At 38.4% G+C, this 21,756-nt stretch overlaps 2 protein-coding genes across 7 annotated transcripts in view; one reads left to right on the top strand and one right to left on the bottom strand.

The window, feature by feature from the left end:
- Positions 1-3,541: 3,541 nt before the first annotated feature.
- On the bottom strand, positions 3,542-10,701 carry CCDC59 (coiled-coil domain containing 59). Its single transcript, XM_056338989.1, has 4 exons — positions 10,567-10,701; positions 8,980-9,199; positions 6,427-6,526; positions 3,542-3,792 (listed from the first exon to the last, which is right to left on the bottom strand). Exons 1-4 carry the CDS (start codon positions 10,694-10,696, stop codon positions 3,631-3,633), a joined length of 612 nt encoding a protein of 203 aa, XP_056194964.1. The 5' UTR covers positions 10,697-10,701; the 3' UTR covers positions 3,542-3,630.
- A 139-nt stretch (positions 10,702-10,840) lies between these two features.
- The window catches only part of METTL25 (methyltransferase like 25), an 89,702-nt gene continuing 78,786 nt past the window's right edge, over positions 10,841-21,756 (top strand). For all 6 annotated transcript variants that reach the window (XM_056338986.1, XM_056338984.1, XM_056338985.1 and 3 more), the window contains exons 1-2: positions 10,841-11,099; positions 18,888-19,049. In XM_056338986.1, the coding sequence (XP_056194961.1) occupies positions 10,841-11,099; positions 18,888-19,049 (421 nt within the window). The remainder of the gene's footprint in view (positions 11,100-18,887; positions 19,050-21,756) is intronic.

Below are 21,756 nucleotides of genomic sequence, written 5' to 3'. Positions count from 1 at the left end.
TGAATGTATTGTACCTGATGCTTTCTTGCCTCCCTTATTTCTGATTCCCAGCTGCACTGGTCTATAATGAGAGGAAAAAAAAAAAAAAAAAAGAGATGTCTGAAGTTGCCTGCATTCAGCATTCACCGACTTTGCAACTTAAAGAATAAAATTTCTACTGTGCAGCTCTATCCCTTCCACTTCATCTTACTCAGATGATGCCCTGGAAAGACGTAACTACTTAAGATCTGCAGGCTTTCAGAGAACAGAAAACAAACTGCTAGAGAAGTTGTGTGACTAGGAAAAAAAAACACGGCAACAGGACTTCTCTTTTCACATTCCAACATCTTCAATACATATTCACAGCAAAGTTTAACAAAAGACAGTACAAGTTTAATAACCCTTTGGACTAACTTCTCATATTTTTCAAATTAAAAGACACAGCTGAAAGCAGCAGCTTTTACAGGCAGTCTCCATAAACTCATATAATTGCTATTGGACTATTTTCCTGATGATCACCAGACCAAAACCAGTAATTAGATTTTTATTTCCTTCCTCAAAACATTCCTTCCCTCCATTCTCCACACTTTTCTCCATGAAGAGATGCTGGGTCAGTTGTTACAGCGCTACTCTCTATATGAACTCAAAGGTTCAATTCCCTTCTCTGCCTGTCTGACCTTGAGCCACCCAGCACCATCACTGCTGTGTCGCTGCCTTCCAGGGGTGCCAAATTAAATAATTTAAGAGGCTTGACAGTGCAGAAACCCAGGCTTCAGGGAGCAGCTAAGACACTGGACTGCACTAGCCTCTCGTGACAACTATCCGGGGCTATTTCACAGTAATGAGCAAAGGACAGTTATGAGGAAAAACATGAATTTGAACTTCTTCCTTTTAGAACTGTTACATCAAAAATTAACTTTGGGGGAGAGAAGTGCTCTCATATGAGAATCTGTGAGAAGCTCGGATTAGTAATAGCCCCTTTTTATCTCCAAATCAAATAAAGCTATGGAAGAAAGTGATAGGGGTAAATGACAGAAACTCCCTCTCCTCCTCAAAACCAGCAATGCTGGTGCTAAGGTCAGATACCGCACTGGTTATTGATTAAGTGCTCTGCCTGATCAAGTTATCCGAAGCACTGGGGAAAAAGAAGCATTTTCAGATGCCTTTTCAGAAAAATCAGATAAACCTGGTCTGTTTCATATCAACCATCACCAAGAACACGGAATAACAAGACTAGAGAGATGGGCAACAATTAAAAGTTAGAATGAGGTAAGATTACATTTTAATGACCAACTGTAGAACAGGTATTATGAATCCTGAATTCCTAATTCTTACACAAAACCAGAGAATAACACAAGATAAAAAAATTAAATTATGGAGATTTCTTTTCAGAGCAGAACTGTTTTTTTCCACTGATCAATAACTGAGACTTCTTGTTGCTAATGAGGATTGATATGAAGCCATTAAATGACTTGAGTGGACTAAGAATGCAAACGAGTTACATGATGTACATTAAGTTTATTTGCAAAACAGTTTATACAGGAAACTTGTATCACAAATCCTAAAATAAAATTTAAAAATTCACTTACTAGCTCATATTATCTAGTCTGTTCTCCAGGAAGAATCAAGCATGTGGAGTATTTTGATAGTAGAGCTTTCACTCAACACGAGAAAAAAATCTGGATTTCAAATGCATCAAACTTTATCCAAATGCTTTTAAGCAGCCTATCTAAAAATGCACTGGTATTTACACTGTATAGCAGTATCTATAACTGATACCAGTAATTCAGGATGCCCACTGACCAATGGAATTACTGGTCTAAGACTTAGTTTTCTGAAACCTTTCCAGACAGCTGACATCATGGCAAATATCTGCCCAGGAGGTAAGTAAGTGAAATGATGGCAAACCCAGAAGAGGGCTTTTTAAGATGCCAATTCAGAATACTTCTGTTTTAACATTTCCTTGGCCAAAGAATGATAAAAGTTCATATAGGGTAACAGACACATGCAAACAAAAAATGGAAGTAACTTCAACCATGAATTCACGTGGAAGATGTTTCCGTTACTTACAAGTTACATGAAACTAGTGTTTAACTCTTTCACACCACTTATGAAAAACCATAAAAATTGCAAATATTTGCATTCTTCAAACAAAAGCTTAACAGCCTAGAATGACAAGAATCAAAACAAACTCTGTATGCCAAAACTTGCTTTTCCCACTTTTTAGGCACTTTGCAGATTTCTGCTCTTTAATTTTTCACCTCAAAATCATTCAAAAATGGCAATTACGGCAATTCTAAGAATAAGCTTGCCTAACTTACACTCCCACTTCATTAAAAGCTCTGATACTTTCTGTGGGTGTACTACCTTATGACTTGTGTTCATTTTTTCCTGAATGACATCACAGCACAAGGACTCAAAGCCTCACAAATAACACGATGGGTGAAAAAAGCCCCAGGATACTGATAGAAGAAACATTTTAACAAACTGAACTACTAAACTATTCCTCATTTAACAGGGCTTGTCATACAATTCAAAACTATTTCTTTTTCACATGTATTTTAAATAAGAAATTTTTGCAATTGACATCAACTTCTAAATAATTTAAAGCTGTAAATAATTTAGTACTATAATAGTGTAGGGGTACTGTAAATCTTATGAAGCATGTCCTGAGAATCTTTTCCAAGACATTCCTTTAATGTCTCACTAGTCTTCATTATATGCAGAAAACCCCAGTACTATTTGACTGCCAAAGTAGACGGACATAAGGGTAAAAGTATAATAGTAGTCTCCTGTATAAACGTAACGAAAATAGTTGAATCGTTTTGTTGTAAACTTCTTAGTCTTACTAAGAATGCTTTCATTTTATTAGGCCAAAGACCACTAACTGCATCTCAAAATCAAGGTTTAAAAGAATTCTTTTTCAAAAGATGTTCCAAAGAACAAAGATTAGAAACTTGATACACTCGGCATACCAAAGCCTCAACCCACCTACCTGATACAGCATAGTTAGAAAGTCTTACTTAAGTATATGAACAAAATAAATCACTGAAGGATAACATACACTTTATGCTTGGTGATTTAAGTCTATAAGATCATTACATTCAAACCATACTGGACCTTTGGCAAGTTTTAGTCTTTGTGAAGAATGGTAAATAATAGCCATCCAAGTATAGTTCATGTTCTTTGCTTTCACGTGCCAAACCTTATCCCAACTGCACACAAAACACACTCCTAGCCTTGGCAGTTCATGAGAGATCTATATCATGTGTATCACTATACTCCTCTCAAGTAAACAAAATTTTAGTAGTCACAATTGCAGGAAGTGTTAGAGCTAGAAAACAAATGCCTTACACTATGCAAATTCATGTTCAGATGGTACTCAGCTCTAATGATTTGGAATTCAGGATATTACATAGCTAACAACATTACAGCTTAGAAATACAGGCCATTTATTTTTGAGGTACCAGATCTCTCTCTCGGCATAGAATACATATTTTCAGGATGAGTATCCTCCACTATTGGACTGATGAGATAAATCAAGCCAATAACAGAAGTCGCATAGAAGCAAAAAGACATTCTTTATTACAAGTAATTTAATAAAACATCCACAGGTAACTCAAAACCTGCAATTCAGATATATGCAGAGGTTTATGTTTTTTGCTGTATTTTCTGAAGAAGAAACTCCATTTGCAAGTTGAGATTTGGCTGTCCTCTTTTTGTCCTCTTACTCAATATTTTATAAGCTTCCATTTTCTTTTGCTTGTACAACCGTTGAGCTTCTTCTCTTTGTTGTTTTCTTTTTTCTGCTTCCTGAAATTAAATAATTTTTTAAAATAATTATAAAATAATTACAACTTCTATAACTATGAAGCTATCCATAAGCAGGAAAACGTCTTTTTGTAAAGATACTGGCAATTAGGTATTGTACTGACAGTAGAAGCACCATTACTCTTAAATCCTTAATGAAGACGCTTTTTCAGTGCATACTGCAATCAAAATGTATTATACTGCCTAAAGCTTCAAGAGACAAGAGAATTGCCAAATTTCCTTCAGCAGAACATCCTATGATAAGGCTTGTCGCTAAAATATGTACTATACTTCCTTTCTGTGACATGAGCTCCTCACTTTTGTCCTTAAATGACAAAGTGGCAAAAATTTCCCACTTTCTCCTCTTGAGTGCAAGAAGGAAAGAGTCTGATCCAGCGGTGCCCGTGTAAATGTCTTGCCAATCCAGATGTGCTAGGATACTGGACGCATCTGCATGGAACTGGCATATAGGATATGGGACATACCTGGGCCTGGGAGTTGGGGCAGGTTTGTGATACTAGGATGGCACCACAAGCAGCATTACCTAGGGCACCTTAATCAAGACCAAAATATTAGTGACCTGTCCTCTTTGAAGCAACACAGACTGCCGTCTTTACTAAGAGAGAGGGGAGGAAAAACAAAACAAACCAAATTTTCAACTGTGCAAACTTTCTGTGTTGAAGGGACTGCACAAATGCAACCAAAACACTAATAGAGGGACACTATATGGATAATTATCATATTATGTTCAGTATTTATCAAACAGCTTACACCCCCTTCTCTAGTGCTGTAATTTTAGTAAGTAATTCCGGCAAACATCCATATCAAGCAAGTTAACTAGCTTCTTCACTTCTATCGTGCCCTACCAAAAAATGCAAGACATCACAAATCAGACTGAAGGACTACTGCAGTTCATTTGGATGATTTCTTCTCATAAAGCTTATTCTTTGAAATGCGCTGCCATGCTGACCACAAAGGCAGGTGCTTCTGCAGAATGCCCAAACAGATGATGATTTATTATGGTTTTGTTTTCCATGGCACAGATAGCTTCTGTGATGTACAAAAATTAGTAAGAATGCTCTGTGATGCAGAATATAAAATTAACCAGAAATAACCCAAGAAAATATCTATAAATAAATGTATGAGGCTTGGGGGGCTGGGGGGTTGGACAACAACTTGCAAAGGTAATGTCTCTCCATTCAGAATGGTTCACTTATTTTATTGTAACACTGATTAATATATTTCCTTTATTTTTATTTTTTTTTAAAACCAGAGTAGCATCAACACTAACTTACCTGTAACTCACTCCCTGGATAATAATTTTACTACTCTTTAGCACTGTTGTAAACAACATCCATTTAAGCTACCAACCCAAAGCTTACTCAGAATAAGAACATTCATCTTAGGTAGGTAGTTGTTACTTATGTTTGTACATTTTCTGATCTCTACTAAATTGCACCTTTTCTATAGAGTGTGGTGGCCAAAACTGTGCCTTTAAGCTTATTTTTTCCCCCAAATAGATAACAGCAAATCCAGTGTTTGCTAACATAGCAACGGTAAAGTATGTGACCATCACACCAGTATTCCACAGAAGTGATTACTGTTACTGTGGTACTTGGCTACTGTTTGTTTTGCCTAAATATGTTGAAGATAACTAAAAATGCTTATATATCCCCTCAAGCAACTCTTGTATGCTGCTCAAAGAAAATTTCTTGCAGTCTTGCTGGGTTTTTCTTTGTTCCTATTTCCTCTAAATAAGCTGGTCATAACATGCATTTCTTTCAGCATGATCCGTACCTAATATTCAAAAAAGCAGCTCTCAGCTGAACAACCATGTAACTCATCCAGAATCAGGGATTAGCTTCCATAAAACTACTCCAGTTTTCAACACAGCTAAACTGAAGAAATAATGTTTATTCCAGCTGTACATTTAAGTAATATTTACAGTAGTTACTGAAATTTAGTCAGCAGGAGGTTACACAACTTCTACAATGTTACGGTATGTGCCATTTTACAGTGCAATGAACAATGTACTGGGAGAACAAAAGCAGTTAAATAAGTACATCTCAAATTAGTAACTCGGCTGAGTTATTCAACAATGGTAATATTAAGATATGCCCTATAAGAATAGGTCCCATTAAATTAGAGCAAGGGAAAAAATTACTAAAGATTTTGGCTGTGGATATTATTACTGTTAATTGTTCCACTGTTGGGCAAACCACATAAAAAGGTAAAATGAAGAATGCATTATGGTGACACCATAAGAAATAGGATGGATATTTCATTTTTCATCACAAGATGATGGTGGTTATTACTTCCCATTCTACAATATTTAAGAGGTCTAGTATAATCCACTGGGATATGCAAATCATGCTCTAAATTTGTCTTGATGTACCAACTGACAAAATAAAATCTTGCTAATGGCAACTGGAAGACAAAAACAGTAAGAACAAAGAGAATGATAACTTTGAACACTTGAATGCCTGAATATTACTGTCAAGTTGAAAAAGACTGAAAGAATACCAATACCTGTGTTCCTCTGCTATGGTCCTATTTGGGTCTATATGGAAGACTGACCGTAGAAATGGTATTAATCTAGTCCTTGTCTACAGTCAAAAAGATCTCTTTAAGATTTACCTCTTTCTTTCTAGCACGCTCAGTCAGTATTTTCTCATACTCTTCTTTTGCCTTCTGACTGGATGTCTTCTTCTTAAACTTCCCTTCAGTCATAACTGGCCTGTAAGAAAAAGTACATGTACTTCTGGTACAGACTATCCACAAAGCAGACATAATCATATATCTCATAGCCACTGCAGAATCAGAACATGGTTTTCCACTCTTCTACTGCTTTTTGCATATCTGGGGAAGCTAATTAGAAATACAGATTTCAGAAGGCTCATCCTTCTACCCTGAATGGACTACCTATTTGCACCACTCTTACATGATACCCAACACTATTACAAGTCACGTAATGAGCAGCTGGCATGACAACACAGCAAACTAAACTCCTTCAATGCCGACTGTACCAAAGACTGGACCGCACACAACTTTTAGTAACAAATATACCTTCTCTGCTGGATCTTCACATGATTGTTGTTTCATGAAGTTTAAAGAGTGCCTAAAAGCCGGGTTTTTTTCCCCCATCATATGAGCTCCTCAGAGCTAGAAAAATTGAATGTACTATCTTAAAGATCTATTATCTATTTCTACTTCCGACATATGGATGCAACTGCAGAGGTAAGAGGACAGCCAGCTGTTAGCAGACTGCCTGCCAGAGAAATCAGGCTGACATTGCAAGGTGAAAAAGCACAGTAGTAAAAATGCCTTTCTACAAGTTTCTTCTTGAAGATGGCGGCATATTATTGTCCTTAATGTTCTGAAATTAGGAACCCAAATTATCTTCCTTCCAAATCTCAATTTAAGAAACTGTCCAGGTATCTTTCACCAGAGGAAACAGTACAAGAAAACCAGTGCCATTTGTCTGGCATTTCCTGTCACACTACTTTGAGTGGATGTTTCTGGTTAGTTCTAAATTATTTTTTTTTCTGGGTCACAATAAAGCCATTACACACATACAGAGCGTGGTAGCAAAGACATTTCACACTTGAAAAATATAAGCCTTGCCAAATATTTAACAACTGTTCACAAAGTAAGTTTTGATTACTCTATTACACTACAAAAAGTTAAAAACTAGCCATCATCATTTAGGAGATTTCAGACATTTGATCAAGAAGGAAAGAGAAGCTATTTGCTCATACTTTCATCTAGAAACACAATTCTCTTCTGGAGGGGAAAAAAACCCCAACTTTGCCTCATTCTCATCTCCATCTTGTGGCAATACTGTGTAATGACACCTCATTGTCTCCAGTACAAAACTATTTATCAACTGCAATATATGCTAAAAATAGAATTAGCTAACCAAAATCTTATTTTATACTCCCATAGAACACTGAATTCTATCTAATAGACCTTACACATCACACCTCCTCACAGATTAGCAGTCACATTTTTTCAGAGTTATTAATTCTGGTTTAGAATCACAATGACCACAGTTTAAACAACATTTAAAAATACTCTAGTTTAAAGAAAAACATCAGTCATATTTCAGACATCCCCAAAAATCAGCTGCCTATTTTGGACAAAATTACAACCTTTCTCCCACTGCTGGGCTCAGACCTGAATACCTTTCCCCCCTCTCTTGAGCATTCCTCCTAGGGAAGTCTAATGTAGATACACCTTGGAATTCAAAGACTTAGGACACTCCTTGTACTGAGGACAAAAGGGCATTATCTTAATAATCATATTTGAATGCTGTTTAAAAACACTGCTATGACAGTATTAGACCTGAATGACTATACTTCCCATTTTACTGACATACCTAACCAAGATTTCAGGGGGAATTACTGTCAGGAAAAAAAGAGTTGTCTGACATTTATTAGACTGCAAATGAGAAACTCAATTTGACTTCTCCCAGTTATTATATGTAACTTTAAAATAAACCAAAACCCCAAAAAATCCAAACACCACTGGCAAACTGCTATTCCATCTCTATTATTTAAATTTATTCCTTTGATCACAAACGCTTTACTGCCCTAAGGTTTTACTAAATCCTCCATTATTTTTTTAAGTTCATCGTTAAAATCCCCTCAAAACTAACCATACCACAAAAGGATAACTGCACACAATATTGCTCATTCTAGCAGAAAAACAGTGCAATATCACAACAACAACTTCTCAAACTTGGAAAAGAAAGATAATGCAAAAAATGTTTCTGAAAAGTGGCATTAATTAAAAAATACTTAAAATCAATTCAAAGGAAAATTCTGTAGACTCGAAAGCACACTACCTGGAAAGCAGGCTCTTATCTTCGTAGATACAGTAAGAAATCGGCCAAAAATTTAACTGCTCATGGACTGAACTTTCTCCTTAAAGTACAACAGTAACTGTCACATTATTTCTGTGGAATCAAGCCCTAAACATCACCAATTTTGCTTTCTGATTCTGATGCAAACACCACAAACCTGTACATTTACATTTTCTAACAATTAGAAAAAATATTTCAGACCTAATGGTACTTTTTTTGTCAAGCAAATCACCATACTGAAGTCCATATAAAGTGTAAAATCTAAAATACTTCTTTAATGATGGAAACAATTACTTGTTTTTAGAGATATATTTTACAAAACTTACTCTACTGCTTTATTAAGTCTTTCTTCTGATAAAACTGAATCATCTGGAGCCCTACGCCTTTTCTTGAGCATTTCTTCCTCAGCTAGGTACAGATGTTTCAAGTGCTCTGGATAAGTATCAGTAAACTGATCATCCTGTTGCGAATGGACCTTTCTTCTCTTCAGATATTTCCTGTATTGTCTTTCGATCACTTGTTTTCTCCGAAATGCAAATCCTCGTCCTGAAAACATAAGAAAAAAGCATTTAAATACACATGCACTGAAGTAATACCAAACCATTCAATTGTTGCCAGGACCACTTCAATCCATTTTCTTTCCAAACCAGAAAAGGCCACGGCTTGTGTTAATTTTAATAAGGAGCAGTCAAAAATTCAAGGAAAAAACACCGTTATAAATCTGCTCCCTACTTTAGACCTGCAGCTGGTACAGATTTACTGAAAATTATCACCTAAAACCTTGAGAAAACATGCCATTGTCAACATACTACTTAATGCACACTTGGCGTTACACACCTTTGCTAATGCTTTTCAAATCCAGTGAAAAGAAACGTTAATGTTTCACTTCTACCTTTGACAGCTTCATAAACAACATCAAAATAGATTTCAAGACAGACTGCTAAAGACAGTCTCACGAAGACACTGGTAATAGTAATACCAGCTCCTTAAGCAGTCTGCAGCTGCAATGCCATAGGAAAGAGAGAATCACTGTCACTGTATTATACTATATTAATATTCCATCATATCTTTTCAAGCAAATAGTTTTTTTTTTTTATTGCTGCTTTCTTTCTACAGCTGTCCACGAAGAGCTTTTCTACAACTTCAAAGGTATGCTACATCATTAAATGATGGAAGGCAGGAAACATCTGATAATGCTTGTTTCAGTGTCAGTCATTACATAACTGCTCATTAATCTCCAATATGCTAATTTTACCCTTTATTGCATTAGTTTTAAAAGCTACTGACTTTTGTAACATTAACAAAACAGTTTCTGAAGGCAGCAAGTGCAAATTAGTCCCAGCTTCTCTTGTGAATCATTTTCCAAAGCTGAAATTTCAGAGAAGTGCTGCAAAAGCCGATGCTCTTCTCCCTATTCATTTTTACATTTGCATAACTAACCTGTCAATAGTCGGAACCCGTTTCCAAGTATACGTCTACTTTAAATATACAGCTCCACAGTAAAACGAGTCCTACGACAGAGACCCATCACTACCCGGTCTAAGTGCATCACCCAAACAGACTCTGCAGTCCCAGGGCCCGGGAGCTCCAGCGCACCCGGGCCGCCCCCAGCCCGCCCTGCGGCCGCCGGCCCCGAGCCGCCACGCAGCCCCCGCGCCCACGCCGGGCCCTCCGCGGAACGTGCGCTCAGCCACCCCCCGGGCAGCGGGCGAGGACGGGGCCCGGGGCTCGGCGGGGCGCAGCCCCTCACTACGGCAGGCAGGGCTGGCCTCCGCCGGGGCCGAACCAGCTCGGACGCGCGGCGGGAGGCCGAGGGCCGCGACCGTCGGGGCCGGGCTGGGCCGGGACCCCCTGCGCGCCGCCTCCCCAGGCCCCACGGGGGCCAGTCACGGCTGCCCCGCCCCCCGACTCACCCTCCCGGACGCTACCCACGACGTCGCGCAGCAACACGGGCCTCCACACCCGCTTTCGGCGGGAGCCGCGGGCCGCGCCGCCCGCATTTTGCGCCGCCGGCCCGGGCCCGCCGCGCCGTGCCCCCGCCATCGCGCCCGCGGCGCCGCGCAGCGAGACGACGTCACCGAGCTGCACCGCCGCCTCTCGGCGCTCGACTCTCTCGCCTGCGTAGCCGCCGGCGGCGGCGGCTGAGCCCCGGCGAGCCGAGCGCAGGCCCGGGCCGCGCGCTGTACCATGTCGCGGCCGCCCGGCGCGCTGCCGCCCCAGCTGTCGCCGGCGGAGGCGGCGGGGACGCTGCGGCGCGTGGCGCAGTTCCTGGCGCGCGCGCTGCCGCTGTGCCGCGCCCACACGGTGGAGTTCTACACGCGCGGGCTGTGGGACCGGCTGGTGGCGCCGCGCCCCGTCGCCGTGCTGGAGGCGCTGGGCTCCGCCGGGCCGCTGGCGCTGCGGCGCCCCCTGGGGGAGGCCTCCGGCGCCGCGGCAGCGCCGTGGGGTGAGTCGGGGCGGGGGGCGGGGGGGCGCACCCGTAAGGGCGGGTGCCGGCGGGGCGGGGCGGCGGCTCGCGAAGGGGAGGTGGCAGCGCGGCGGCCTCGCTCGTGCGCGGGCTGCCGGGACACCGGTGAGGCACGCGGCCCCGTTAGGCCGCCTCTCGCCCCGCAGGTGGCACCGGTGTCCCTCTGAAGCCCCCCCCCCATGGGCCTCCTGTCTGCGTCCGGAATCATTTTCCTTCCAGTAATAAACCGGGAGCGTTTCACAGCACTCTGCCGAGCTGCCTTTCTTTCCCCTGCGTCTCCACCCGCCGCCCTCGGGCCTCCGCTCCCGTCTGGTCGCCGCCTCCGGCCGCAGCCCCTCCCGCTCCGTCACCTTCCCCCGGCGCCCGGGGACCGCCGCGGTTGGGGTGGGCGGGGGGCTCTGGGTAGCGGCAGTTGTGGTGACGGGCTCGTCTTACAAATTTCATCCTGTCCATAGAGAGATGAGATGAAGCTCCTGTCAGATGCCTTCACTGACAAAGTTCCGAAGAACATAAGTAAAATGAACCAAAAAATTCCCTTTTCCACATGAGTGGAAAGATGTAACAGTTAAAAGTCCGCCAAATGTTGAACCTCTGGAAATGTGGAGGACAGCTGGAAAAGGCTTAAACACTGCTTTCCTATGTATCTGTAATAACGAGTGCCTGGCAGAGGAAGACAGAGAGCAGTTTTATTTCTGACAAGACCTATTTAAGAAGCACTTCATATTTTTAGTAATTTTCAAGTAACTCAATAAGAAGCCAGTGATGAAACTGTTACAGAATTTACTGCAGTCCAAGTAGAAGGGAAACATACCAGTAATACACTTTAAGGCAAAGCACAGAAATTAAGATAAAGCATCTGAAAGGTATGGTGTTTGGGGGGCTGAGTCGAAGCAAAGAGATCAGTTTCAAAACTGAGGTAAAATTTCTGACAAAGCACTTAGCCAAGAAAGACCTGCATCATGCCAAAGCTTATGGGGCACAGATAACTCTCATAGTGTTAGCTCTGAAATGCTACATTAAATTACATGTGAGACAGGAAAGCATGTTGAGTGTCATGAAAGGGTCCACAGAAAGTAGCGTGTGGAGCTGTATACTTTTTGGCATAGAAAACAAGCTAAGATAATGATTTGGATTTGGAAAGAAATTGAAGAACTATGAATTGCTACATCATGTGTAACATTTCTCTCTTGGATCTAAAGACCTTCAAAATATTAACTGTAAGACTCATTTTTAGAAGGTTGAGATATCTGGGAAAAAAAACCCACAGAATTTATTTGTGCATGAAAAAGACACTGGATAATGAATTAACTTCGAGCGCCAGATGGAAGCAAGAGAGTGGTCCAGTCAGCAAGCAAATGTGCTGGGAAGCAGTGAGGAAAAACTTTCAATGTTTTTGACATATGATGTCAGAGTCAAAATTGACTTTGAGCAATGGGACATAAAATTAAATGTAAATAGAGGCTGGAACAAGACTAATTATTAGGTGAAGTCATCAAAAAAAAAAAACCATTAAAGGAAATTTTACCCTGATCTTATTGTTTTCATGGGAAAGCCCACAAAATGATTCAGACATCGAAGTGGTGGCCCATAGAACAGAAAGACAATCGGGAAGGCAGAATATTGTTTTGCAGATTTAAAAATTGGAAAATCATTTAATGATCTGTATTCAAAATATATGTTACAGAATCTTATACAGAAATCAATGGAACAAAATGGGTAAAATGAAACACGCGTTTTAGAAAGGTATGAAGCCCTCATGCTGTGGCTAAAATATTTCTTCTTTGGTTTCTGCAAGGATTATTTCTGCTCGTTAAAAAAAAAAAAAAAAAAAAAAGAGAGAGAATTGCTCTTTTTTTCTAGCATCAAAATTATAATACGCTGTTTAACATTTGGAAGGTTTTGAGAGACTCAACGGTTCTCTAGTATCGTGACAAAACTGGAGGCACTGTAATGGAACGGGCATGTGCTTGCTGATTTGATTTAGTGGTTCATGCCTGGCTGGTTTGACTGCATGATATCTGTCCTTCCAGGCAAATGATGAAAATACGTCATAGTAGAATATGACTTTCTCAGTGAATATACCTTCAAACTTCTACCTATATCTGAAAATGAATGCACTGTTAGCCTGTATTAAAATTAGGATTGAGAAACTGAATATCATAGCTTATTTGAGTGCATTATTACAACTTAATAACATTAGAAATCAGAAACCAACCATTAGAGATGTTGAAACCCAACATAAACAGAAATGACTCATCCTTATATTCCTCTAGAATAGTAACTCTATGTATGGTTTTCTTCAAAATTATCAGGTATTTAAGTGTTAGTTATTTATATTTGCGTTGAAGTGAGTACTAAAAAGCTCTCAGAACATGCTGTCATTCATAGGACTGCCTTTTTTTGGAGTGTGACTATGAGAATAGATTTATTTTGCATGCTCAAATGATAGCATCATGTACCCCTAACACCTTACTCAAAATATGGGTAAAATTAAGTTTGATTTCACGTGGTAAAACCTTTGCTTCCTAAGAGTTTGAGAAGTTTTACATCTATACATTCACAATCGCCAAACTATTATGAAAAGTTTTCTAGAGTCTGTTCTGATAGGGATCCCAAATTAAATTATAGGGAAACACAAGCTCCATTTGACAGAATTGATCTGAAAATGTGAAGTTGTCTGTTCATACTCGCATAGCTCTGCAAACTAAAAAGTAACATTATTGCAGATTGGCAAAAAAATGTTGTTCTGCACAATATTTTATGCTGCTATAGGGATTTTGACAAATACATGTGCCGAATTGTAGTTTTAGAAGCCAGCAAGCAAGAAATTATAATTCTGTTGCACAGTACTATATGCAAGATAATCATGTTACAGAACATTACATTACATGTTCTGTAAATCAGTTTCAAAGAATATTTCCAGATACTCATCAGAAGATATTTCATTATAATGACCATATGAAGGGTGGAACCCTTCTTTTCAGTTGTACCCCACAGGAAAATTTCAGCTCCATTTTTAGATTATAGAAAACTGGTTTGTATTTTTATACATCAAAAAACTGACATTTGCCGTATTGCATCTTGTTTATCACGTCATTGCTGTAAATTGGACACAGGCATAGAAAAATCTGGTTTAAGTATTTTCATATTTTACTGTAAATTACTGTTTGTACTATAATTCCACTTTTTTGGCATATGTTTCTATCTTCTGAAGATTTATTTGCAATTGTATAGACTGACTAGTTAAAAGACATACTAGGTTTCATCTGCGCAGCCACAGTAGAAACATTTGAGAAACCTAATATTTTTAGTATTCATAAATAACACTTAGTACAACAAATGCCCTTCCATTGCTTGAAGTCATGCTTCAGATACCTTAATATAGTTGGGGTTCTTTTTCTTCTAGTTGGCAAGCTGGGACAACAATTTAAATTTGGTAGGAATGCTATTACAGATGGTATACTAGTGATCTTGTATGACATCCTACTGGTTCTGTTCATGTTCTTCCATCATATGACAAAATTCAGGGAAGTTATGGAACAGGGGTATTACCGCATTTAATTTCAGTTGAGTGAGATTTGTAAGGAGAGTTAATGTATTTTATGTCAGGTGGTAGAAAAGCAAAAGCAGGTAAGCAGCAAGTTTACAAGCTTTTCACCAGTTCTGACAAAGAAGCAGAAAATTCCAGGTTTCAACAATCAGTCTTTAACCTAGGAAAGTTACAAAGTTTCAAGGTAAATTGTATTTGTGTAATACAGTGAGATCAGCATGAAATAAGGTGAAAGTAAGATTGGGTTGCTGTGGTATATGAAAGCATAGACCCCAAGTGAGATCCCCCATTGCATACATAAGTGCTGGCTATATACAATCACTTAACCACCCGAGTTCTGCCCTGGAACATACCTACATGCAGGAAAACACTTTTGCAGCTAGTTCATACTCCACTAAGTTGTTTACTCCCCCTATGCTCATCTGAGGAGACCTCTTCTTCCCAGATCAGGATTTAAGCTGTGGGAGGCTTTGGGCATTCCCCTCATTGCAGACAGGTGTGCACAGAATTGCTTTGCAGGTGAGCTCAGAGAGCCAGGTTTAATGTTAGGTGCTTCCTCACTACATTTTAGGACATAATAACTCTACAACCTGGTACCCGGACAATGAACAAAGCCTTTTCTCAGAAAGGGCCCTTACAGGTTGCTAAATACTGCGAACTCTAATCTGCAGAGTATTTGCTTATGCTGTTGATCTTGGTGAGCTATTTGAAAGTTAAATGCTTTTCTGTATCAGCATCAGGGTAGCGTGGTGTGAGATGGGTATATGCATGGTTGATGTATCCCACCTTTTGTGTTGTGGCAAGTTTGTATATGTAATTCACATGATGTTTATTTCCACAGTGATTGTTGGGTGAAAATTGCCAATGAGGTATATAATATATATGCTTTACAGAGGAGGTAAGATGCTGGTTTTGCTGTGTTTTGGGTAATGGCTGGTGGTGTAGAAGCAAAGTGTCTTAGGTCAATGGCATTCTTGCGTTTAGTGATAGGTAGATTTAACGCTATGGCTATTACAGTATCCAAGAAGTTGATGTTGATCCAGTTTGAAAAAAGGTGACTGTAGACCTTGCAGTAGAAACTGATGAGAGCGCACTAGCTTTCACTCCGCATTTAGCTTCAGTACAGCATTGATGTAATTAGCTAAACAAAATATTTTAATGTTGAAATAAATGTTTTCCAGTATCTGTTCTGTACCATGTATTAACATTGGCATACTGAGTTTGTTTTCAATAAAGGAAACAAATGTACTTAAAGATCCTGCCCATTGTAGTGAAATAAGCATGTCTCAAATATCGAAATAGATCATGTTTATAAACAACATATAGGTACCCAATTTTTCAGGAACATTTGCATTAATTTCTGCCTTTTGATCTGAAGCAAATATAGAAGTGTAATGTTTATGACACCTATAGAGTATTTCAGGGGTTTTTTCTGTTTATTTCTGCTAATACCACTAGAAAGCTTACATTAAGAACAATTCTAAGCTGCTTAATATTACTGAAAGAGTGCCTATATTGGTACACTTGGAGTCAAGAAAATCATCTTCTAATAGACTTGTTATGTGAAAATGAGTTGTTTTCATGAGTTTTATTGCTATACTTTACTATGGAGGTAGAATGGCAGTATTTCTTCTTGCGCCCCCAAGTGTCTGATGCTACTGTAATGATAGAAAGCACTTTTTTTCCCCACTAACAATACAGTTAAGTGTATTTAAAATACAAAAGTCAATTAAAAACACCCAATATCTAGCCAGACGTTTTGAAAAAATACTGCTTATAAACCAAAATATTTTGATAGATATGTAATATACATGTATGCAAATGGAAATTACAAAAATCAAATTTTATTCAGATGTTTCTCATCTCACATATGTTAAATATTTTGTAACAGGGTGACATTCCAATGTATTCTCAAATCTCTGTTATTTCATGAAGAAAAGAAGTAGATTTTGGGGAAAATGTTTTTGCTTTACCGATTTTTGTTTTGTCTTGTCATACAAGATTGGCCAATGTATTTAAAAATGTGTGCCAGTTGATAAAAAGATTGTATGTTCCATTGTTTTCTAACAAAAAAAAAAAAAAAAAAAAAAAGCCAAACCATGCTGGTCATTGAGGAAATCAAATTTGGAGGTTAAGAACAACATAAATGTATATTAGAATGGGCTGCACTTTTCCCCAGTATGAGATACTAAATACTATACTAATTCAAAGAGGTCATAACGTGTGTGAAACAAAGTGGAACACCCACTTCTCATCAAGAAAATTAGATTTCTTCTTCACCTGGCAAAACTGCTGAACAGCTGGCTGGTCAAAATATCCCTCTGCACCTTTTGACTTAATGTCTCGTGTCTATTGCTTTCTCAGTAATTGTTGGCATATAATTGCTTGTTGAGTCTCTTAGGCATTGTTCTCTTTCTTGACAGACTAGTGATTTCTTCCCACTGCATCATACCTAGAAATTTCTGTGCATTTTTACTGATTCATACTACATTCATTTTGTGAATGTCTATAAATTTTCTGGAATGCTGTTCATTCCCAGAAAATGTTAAATGAGTGAACCTCTCTTAAAAAGAAAATGAATTTTTTCTTCTTCAGCAGTAACTGAAACTGTGACAGTTTCTTGTAATAACTCCTTGTATAACATTACCTGTCAGAAAGCAAAAATTCTCTTTATGTGTAGATACTCACCTCCTTTTATGGTTGTTGAAACTTTTTGGGGGGAGGAAAAAAAGGGTAATTCTGTACATTGTCCAAAAGCATTTGATTATCTTATCCCATTATATTAATCTCTTCCATTATTTGCTTGATTTGAAGGCATTGAGAAAGGAAATGTATTTTTCTTTAGTCATTTCAAAATGCACACGTCTAATTTCTCGTCTTTCTGTAACATATCTTACAGAGACATTGGAAAGCAAAATTATCCCTTCTCCCTAAAAATCGCAGTCTTCATTCCGGTTTGTTGTTTCTCTTTATTTCTGTTCTCTAGTATCCTATTACACCCTTATCCATGAGGGTTCGCTAACTAGAAGTTACTGGATCTTCAGAAGTTCAAGTAACAACATAGATGATAGAGAACGTGGCTTGCTTTTTTTATGCTGTAGTAGAGAGAAGTGGAGTAAGAGGCGCCATGCAGATACTGAAATATTACTAAAGCTGGTCATAGCTTAGACAATATTTATCCTTTCTTAGTCCAAGGTTTGTTTCCTGGACTCATGCTAATATCTGTAATATTATACTGTAATACTGTAATATCATTAAAATTGATATTTTGACACTGTTGTAATATATGGATGACTTTTAATTGTGGTCATGGAGGCAAATTAAGAGCATTAGAGTGAGGTCAATAAAAACAGCTGTATCTGTTATGCAGGTGGGTAGTCCAGATTCAGGAAAGCTGCCGTCCTAGATATGTACTTGTTCAATATCTACCCGTGAGACAAAAGGCAAATCAGCAGATATTTTCTAAATCTTTATTAACAGTTTTACAAATTATAGATATTTTAAAATTATTAGCAAAACTATGTAGAATTCACAAATAGTTTTAGCTAAAATAGAGAGGAATTAGACAATACACAACAATTGCAAAATTACTAAATGGTTCATACCAATATGTTTCACTTAAAAACAAACATACATTTTTGAAACTAAGAATTAAGTAATAACAAACTGAAGCATTTCATCCTGAGTCAAACAAAATAGGCATTGGAATCTAACTTTGGCTCACACCTGATTGGTAATAAAAATTAATGTAATTCTCCCAGCAGATTCAGGAGTTACAAAGCAGCTTGGAAAGTATGTGAATATAGTGCCTGTAAATCAAAACATTTCATATATTGAACAGCTGCATTTCTGAAAAAATCTGGTAGTATGTATTGTTAGATGGGGTGACTAGGAAATGTATAATGAGCAAATTTGTAAACAAAAGAAAAGTGATAATGTTGACTGAATTCTCTTGTCAATTATACTGAAGTAGCTTTGCTAAAACAATGGATTTTTCCACATTTACACTAATTCAGCTAAGAGCAAAATTTGACCTCAGTTCTGAAGGGGGAATACAGCTGAAGAAAAATAAAGTTTGCCCACTTAATGAAAGCAAAATAAATGGTTACTTCTGCTTGATACTAAGTATTTATTGCTTGTAGTTCTCTGTCAGCCCTATTACAGAGATAATAAGCACTGTTTAAATAAATATTTTCTTTTTCTTTTCTGTACCGCAGATGACATGTTTTCCAATGTGTTTTGTGAAAACTCCAAGAAGCTTATCAATGTACATTTGTTTGCCCTGGCTGCTAAATACTATTCTTTATCCAACCTTGGAGTATGTACCCCATTAAAAGATGTACTTGAAGCACTGAGGGGAGACAGTCAAGGAACAACAGGTATATTTACATTTGTATTTAGATTTTTACTTACTCACTACAGGACTTGCAGAGTTTTGTTTTTGGGGGGTGGTTTGTTGGAGTTTTTTTCCTACATTCTCATTTTGATTTTCATTTGTTCCTAGATAGTTTCTTCATTGCCTTCGTTGAGGAAATGGGTTATCTTGCTAAAATTTGAGCAAAGGGGTCACAGAATTCAGTACCTATAGACCTTTCCTGAGATTCAGTTGTGAAGGGGATGAGGTGAGATAGACAAGCAGGTACATCACTGTTGGAGATACCTTGTTAATTCCCTTTGTCTTCTTCCTCAGCGGCAGGAATCATGGCCATTATTCTTGCGGTTTTTATAAAATCTGGCAAATGGGTTTTCTTGTTCCATCTTGTGTTTGGTATTAAATACGTGCTTTGGCATTTAGCTGAATATGGCCTGATAAGTGTGTGATGTCTCAGAAAAAAAGATTTTATTAATTATGTATATTTTGGACCAGTACTGATTATATGTCATAAAACTAGAGTAATTTCATTTTCTGTAGTTAAAGAAATTAAATTAAAACACTCTCAAGTTGGCATCAAGTTGGACACTGGAAGTCCTACTCCTGATTATATTTTTTGTATCAGATGATAAACAGGCAGTTACGTTTACTTGGACTGCTGTTGTTTTCACTGAAAATGTGCTCTTCATGGAGTCCTTAGTCTTTACAGATTTGTCACTGTCTTCTAGATTTCTCATTAGTATTTCAGGGACAGACTCAGCAGCTCTCTGCCTTTGCCTTCTAGCATGTTTTCTCTCTATAAGATGTTAAAATTCTGATGTTTGTTATCTTAAGTGATAGCACTATTATGTGTAGTTTGGGCATTTCTCCCATTTTCGACAGTGATCTTCCAGTGTTGCCATTTTTCATAGCTGGCTCCCCAGTTTTTAATTTCTTCAGAAATACTAAAATGCTGTAGCTGAGATAGTCTTAATGGTTTGTTGTGCTTTGGGCTTACTTTCTGACTTCTTTCCTTCTGCTCTTTGTTCATCTGAAACCCTTCTTTCTTGTTTGATAACTGTATGCTGCCTTTCCTCTCTCTGCATTTTAGCTCTTTTCATTTTTATTATGCCCTCATTCCCTGTGCTCTGCTTAATTTTCTGTAATTCTCTACTTCTACCTTGTTATACTCATACTTGAGTTCATACCTGGGTTAGCTTTTATAGGCAAAACTACAAGGATTCTGTCATCTTCTTGTCATGCAGAATGGAGCATCAGGAATAAGGCATTCGCTGAATATTTTGTTCTGTGTGTTGTTGCTCAGTTGGGTAACTGGGGCCTGGGTTTGTGATGCAGTAATTCTAAACTGTACTTCACAGAAAAAATAAAACATGTTCCAAATGTATAGAATAGTATTATAATTCAAAACCTTTGTGTTGAGTTGGCAGTACATATCAGTTAAATTAACTTAATTGAAGTTCCTGGTAATCATTTGGCAGAAACAAAACACCAAATTATCGAACTGTAACATGCAAGTTGCCAAATGAAAGTTGTGATCTTTTAACTTTAAGCTATTTTAGATATTTTGGACTTAATTCTGTAGTTCAGAAAATATATTCATTTCCTGACATACTAAAGCTTGCAAGTTAAGAGAAGTGTAAGTCTGAGAAAACTGGCAACTTTATGATGGCCTTGCTCATATTCTGAAAAGTATGTATCAGGATAATTCCATTTATGTTTCAGATGTTTTTAATATATTTTCTTTTTCTAAGACAAACATGCTTAGGAGCCTATTCCCACAGTTTGCATACTTGCATAGTTCTCTAACTTCTGCACCATCTTAACTTAGACATATTGCTATCCTTCCTTGGAATAACTGGTAAGCAGAAACATTTTAAGCGTATTGTGGACACAGCTACTCAGAATGAAGTTCTGAGTCTAAAGGGCTTTATTGCTTCCTGAGGAAGGTCACTGTGCTCCTTACTGCACCGTCAGGTTGCTTGCACTGAGCACATAGGGTCCAGAAGAGCCTGGCCCAAGGGGAGAAAGTCATCAGGGAGTATTTCTCTTACACATACCTGATATAAAAAGTGAGGGTTGCTGGGGTACTGGATTAAGAGTACTCTCTACCTTTTCAATGTGTTTATGGCCAAGGTAGTAGTCGTGCAGTGACTGTTAATGAATCCATCTTTAAATTCCATGTACTGGAATATCGCTGTGCCTCAGTCTTTTTTTAGTATAGGGTTATCCCAGTCCCTCACTCTGGTTTATGGAATTAAATCATAGTAGTGTAACTTCTGTATAGCTGGTGTTGACTGGTGTGGACTTTGAATGGCTTCTTTTTTTACTTGGTGTATCTGAATTTCCACAGGTAACTGGGGTATAAAACTCCTGCATCCTGCCATAGGAGATCTTAGGAAGATCTGCATTAGCCCTGTATAAGACAGTCTTTCCTCAATTTGTTCAGCTTCACAATTAAAGATGTAGCTGTAAATGGCATAAAGTTGAAGCAGTTTTTCAAATGGAAGACAGCTACCTGTGCTAGGGGTTCACAATGGAAAACAAACAACATTTTGGTACCAGCTAAAACTAGCAACATTAAGCTTTCTGTTACTGTATCATATCCAGGGTACTTCTGTGAAGTATTCAAACCCCAGTTTCTCTTTTCATCACAAAAGGAGATAGATCTTTAAATTTCTTGCAGTTTTTGAAGTTAGTATTTGTTCTGCTTGCAT

Source organism: Falco biarmicus, chromosome 5 (genome assembly GCF_023638135.1).
Source record: "Falco biarmicus isolate bFalBia1 chromosome 5, bFalBia1.pri, whole genome shotgun sequence".
Classification (NCBI taxonomy): Eukaryota; Metazoa; Chordata; class Aves; order Falconiformes; family Falconidae; genus Falco; species Falco biarmicus.
The sequence above is the reverse complement of the archived record's forward strand: the minus strand, read 5'-3'. Positions and strand labels throughout refer to the sequence as shown.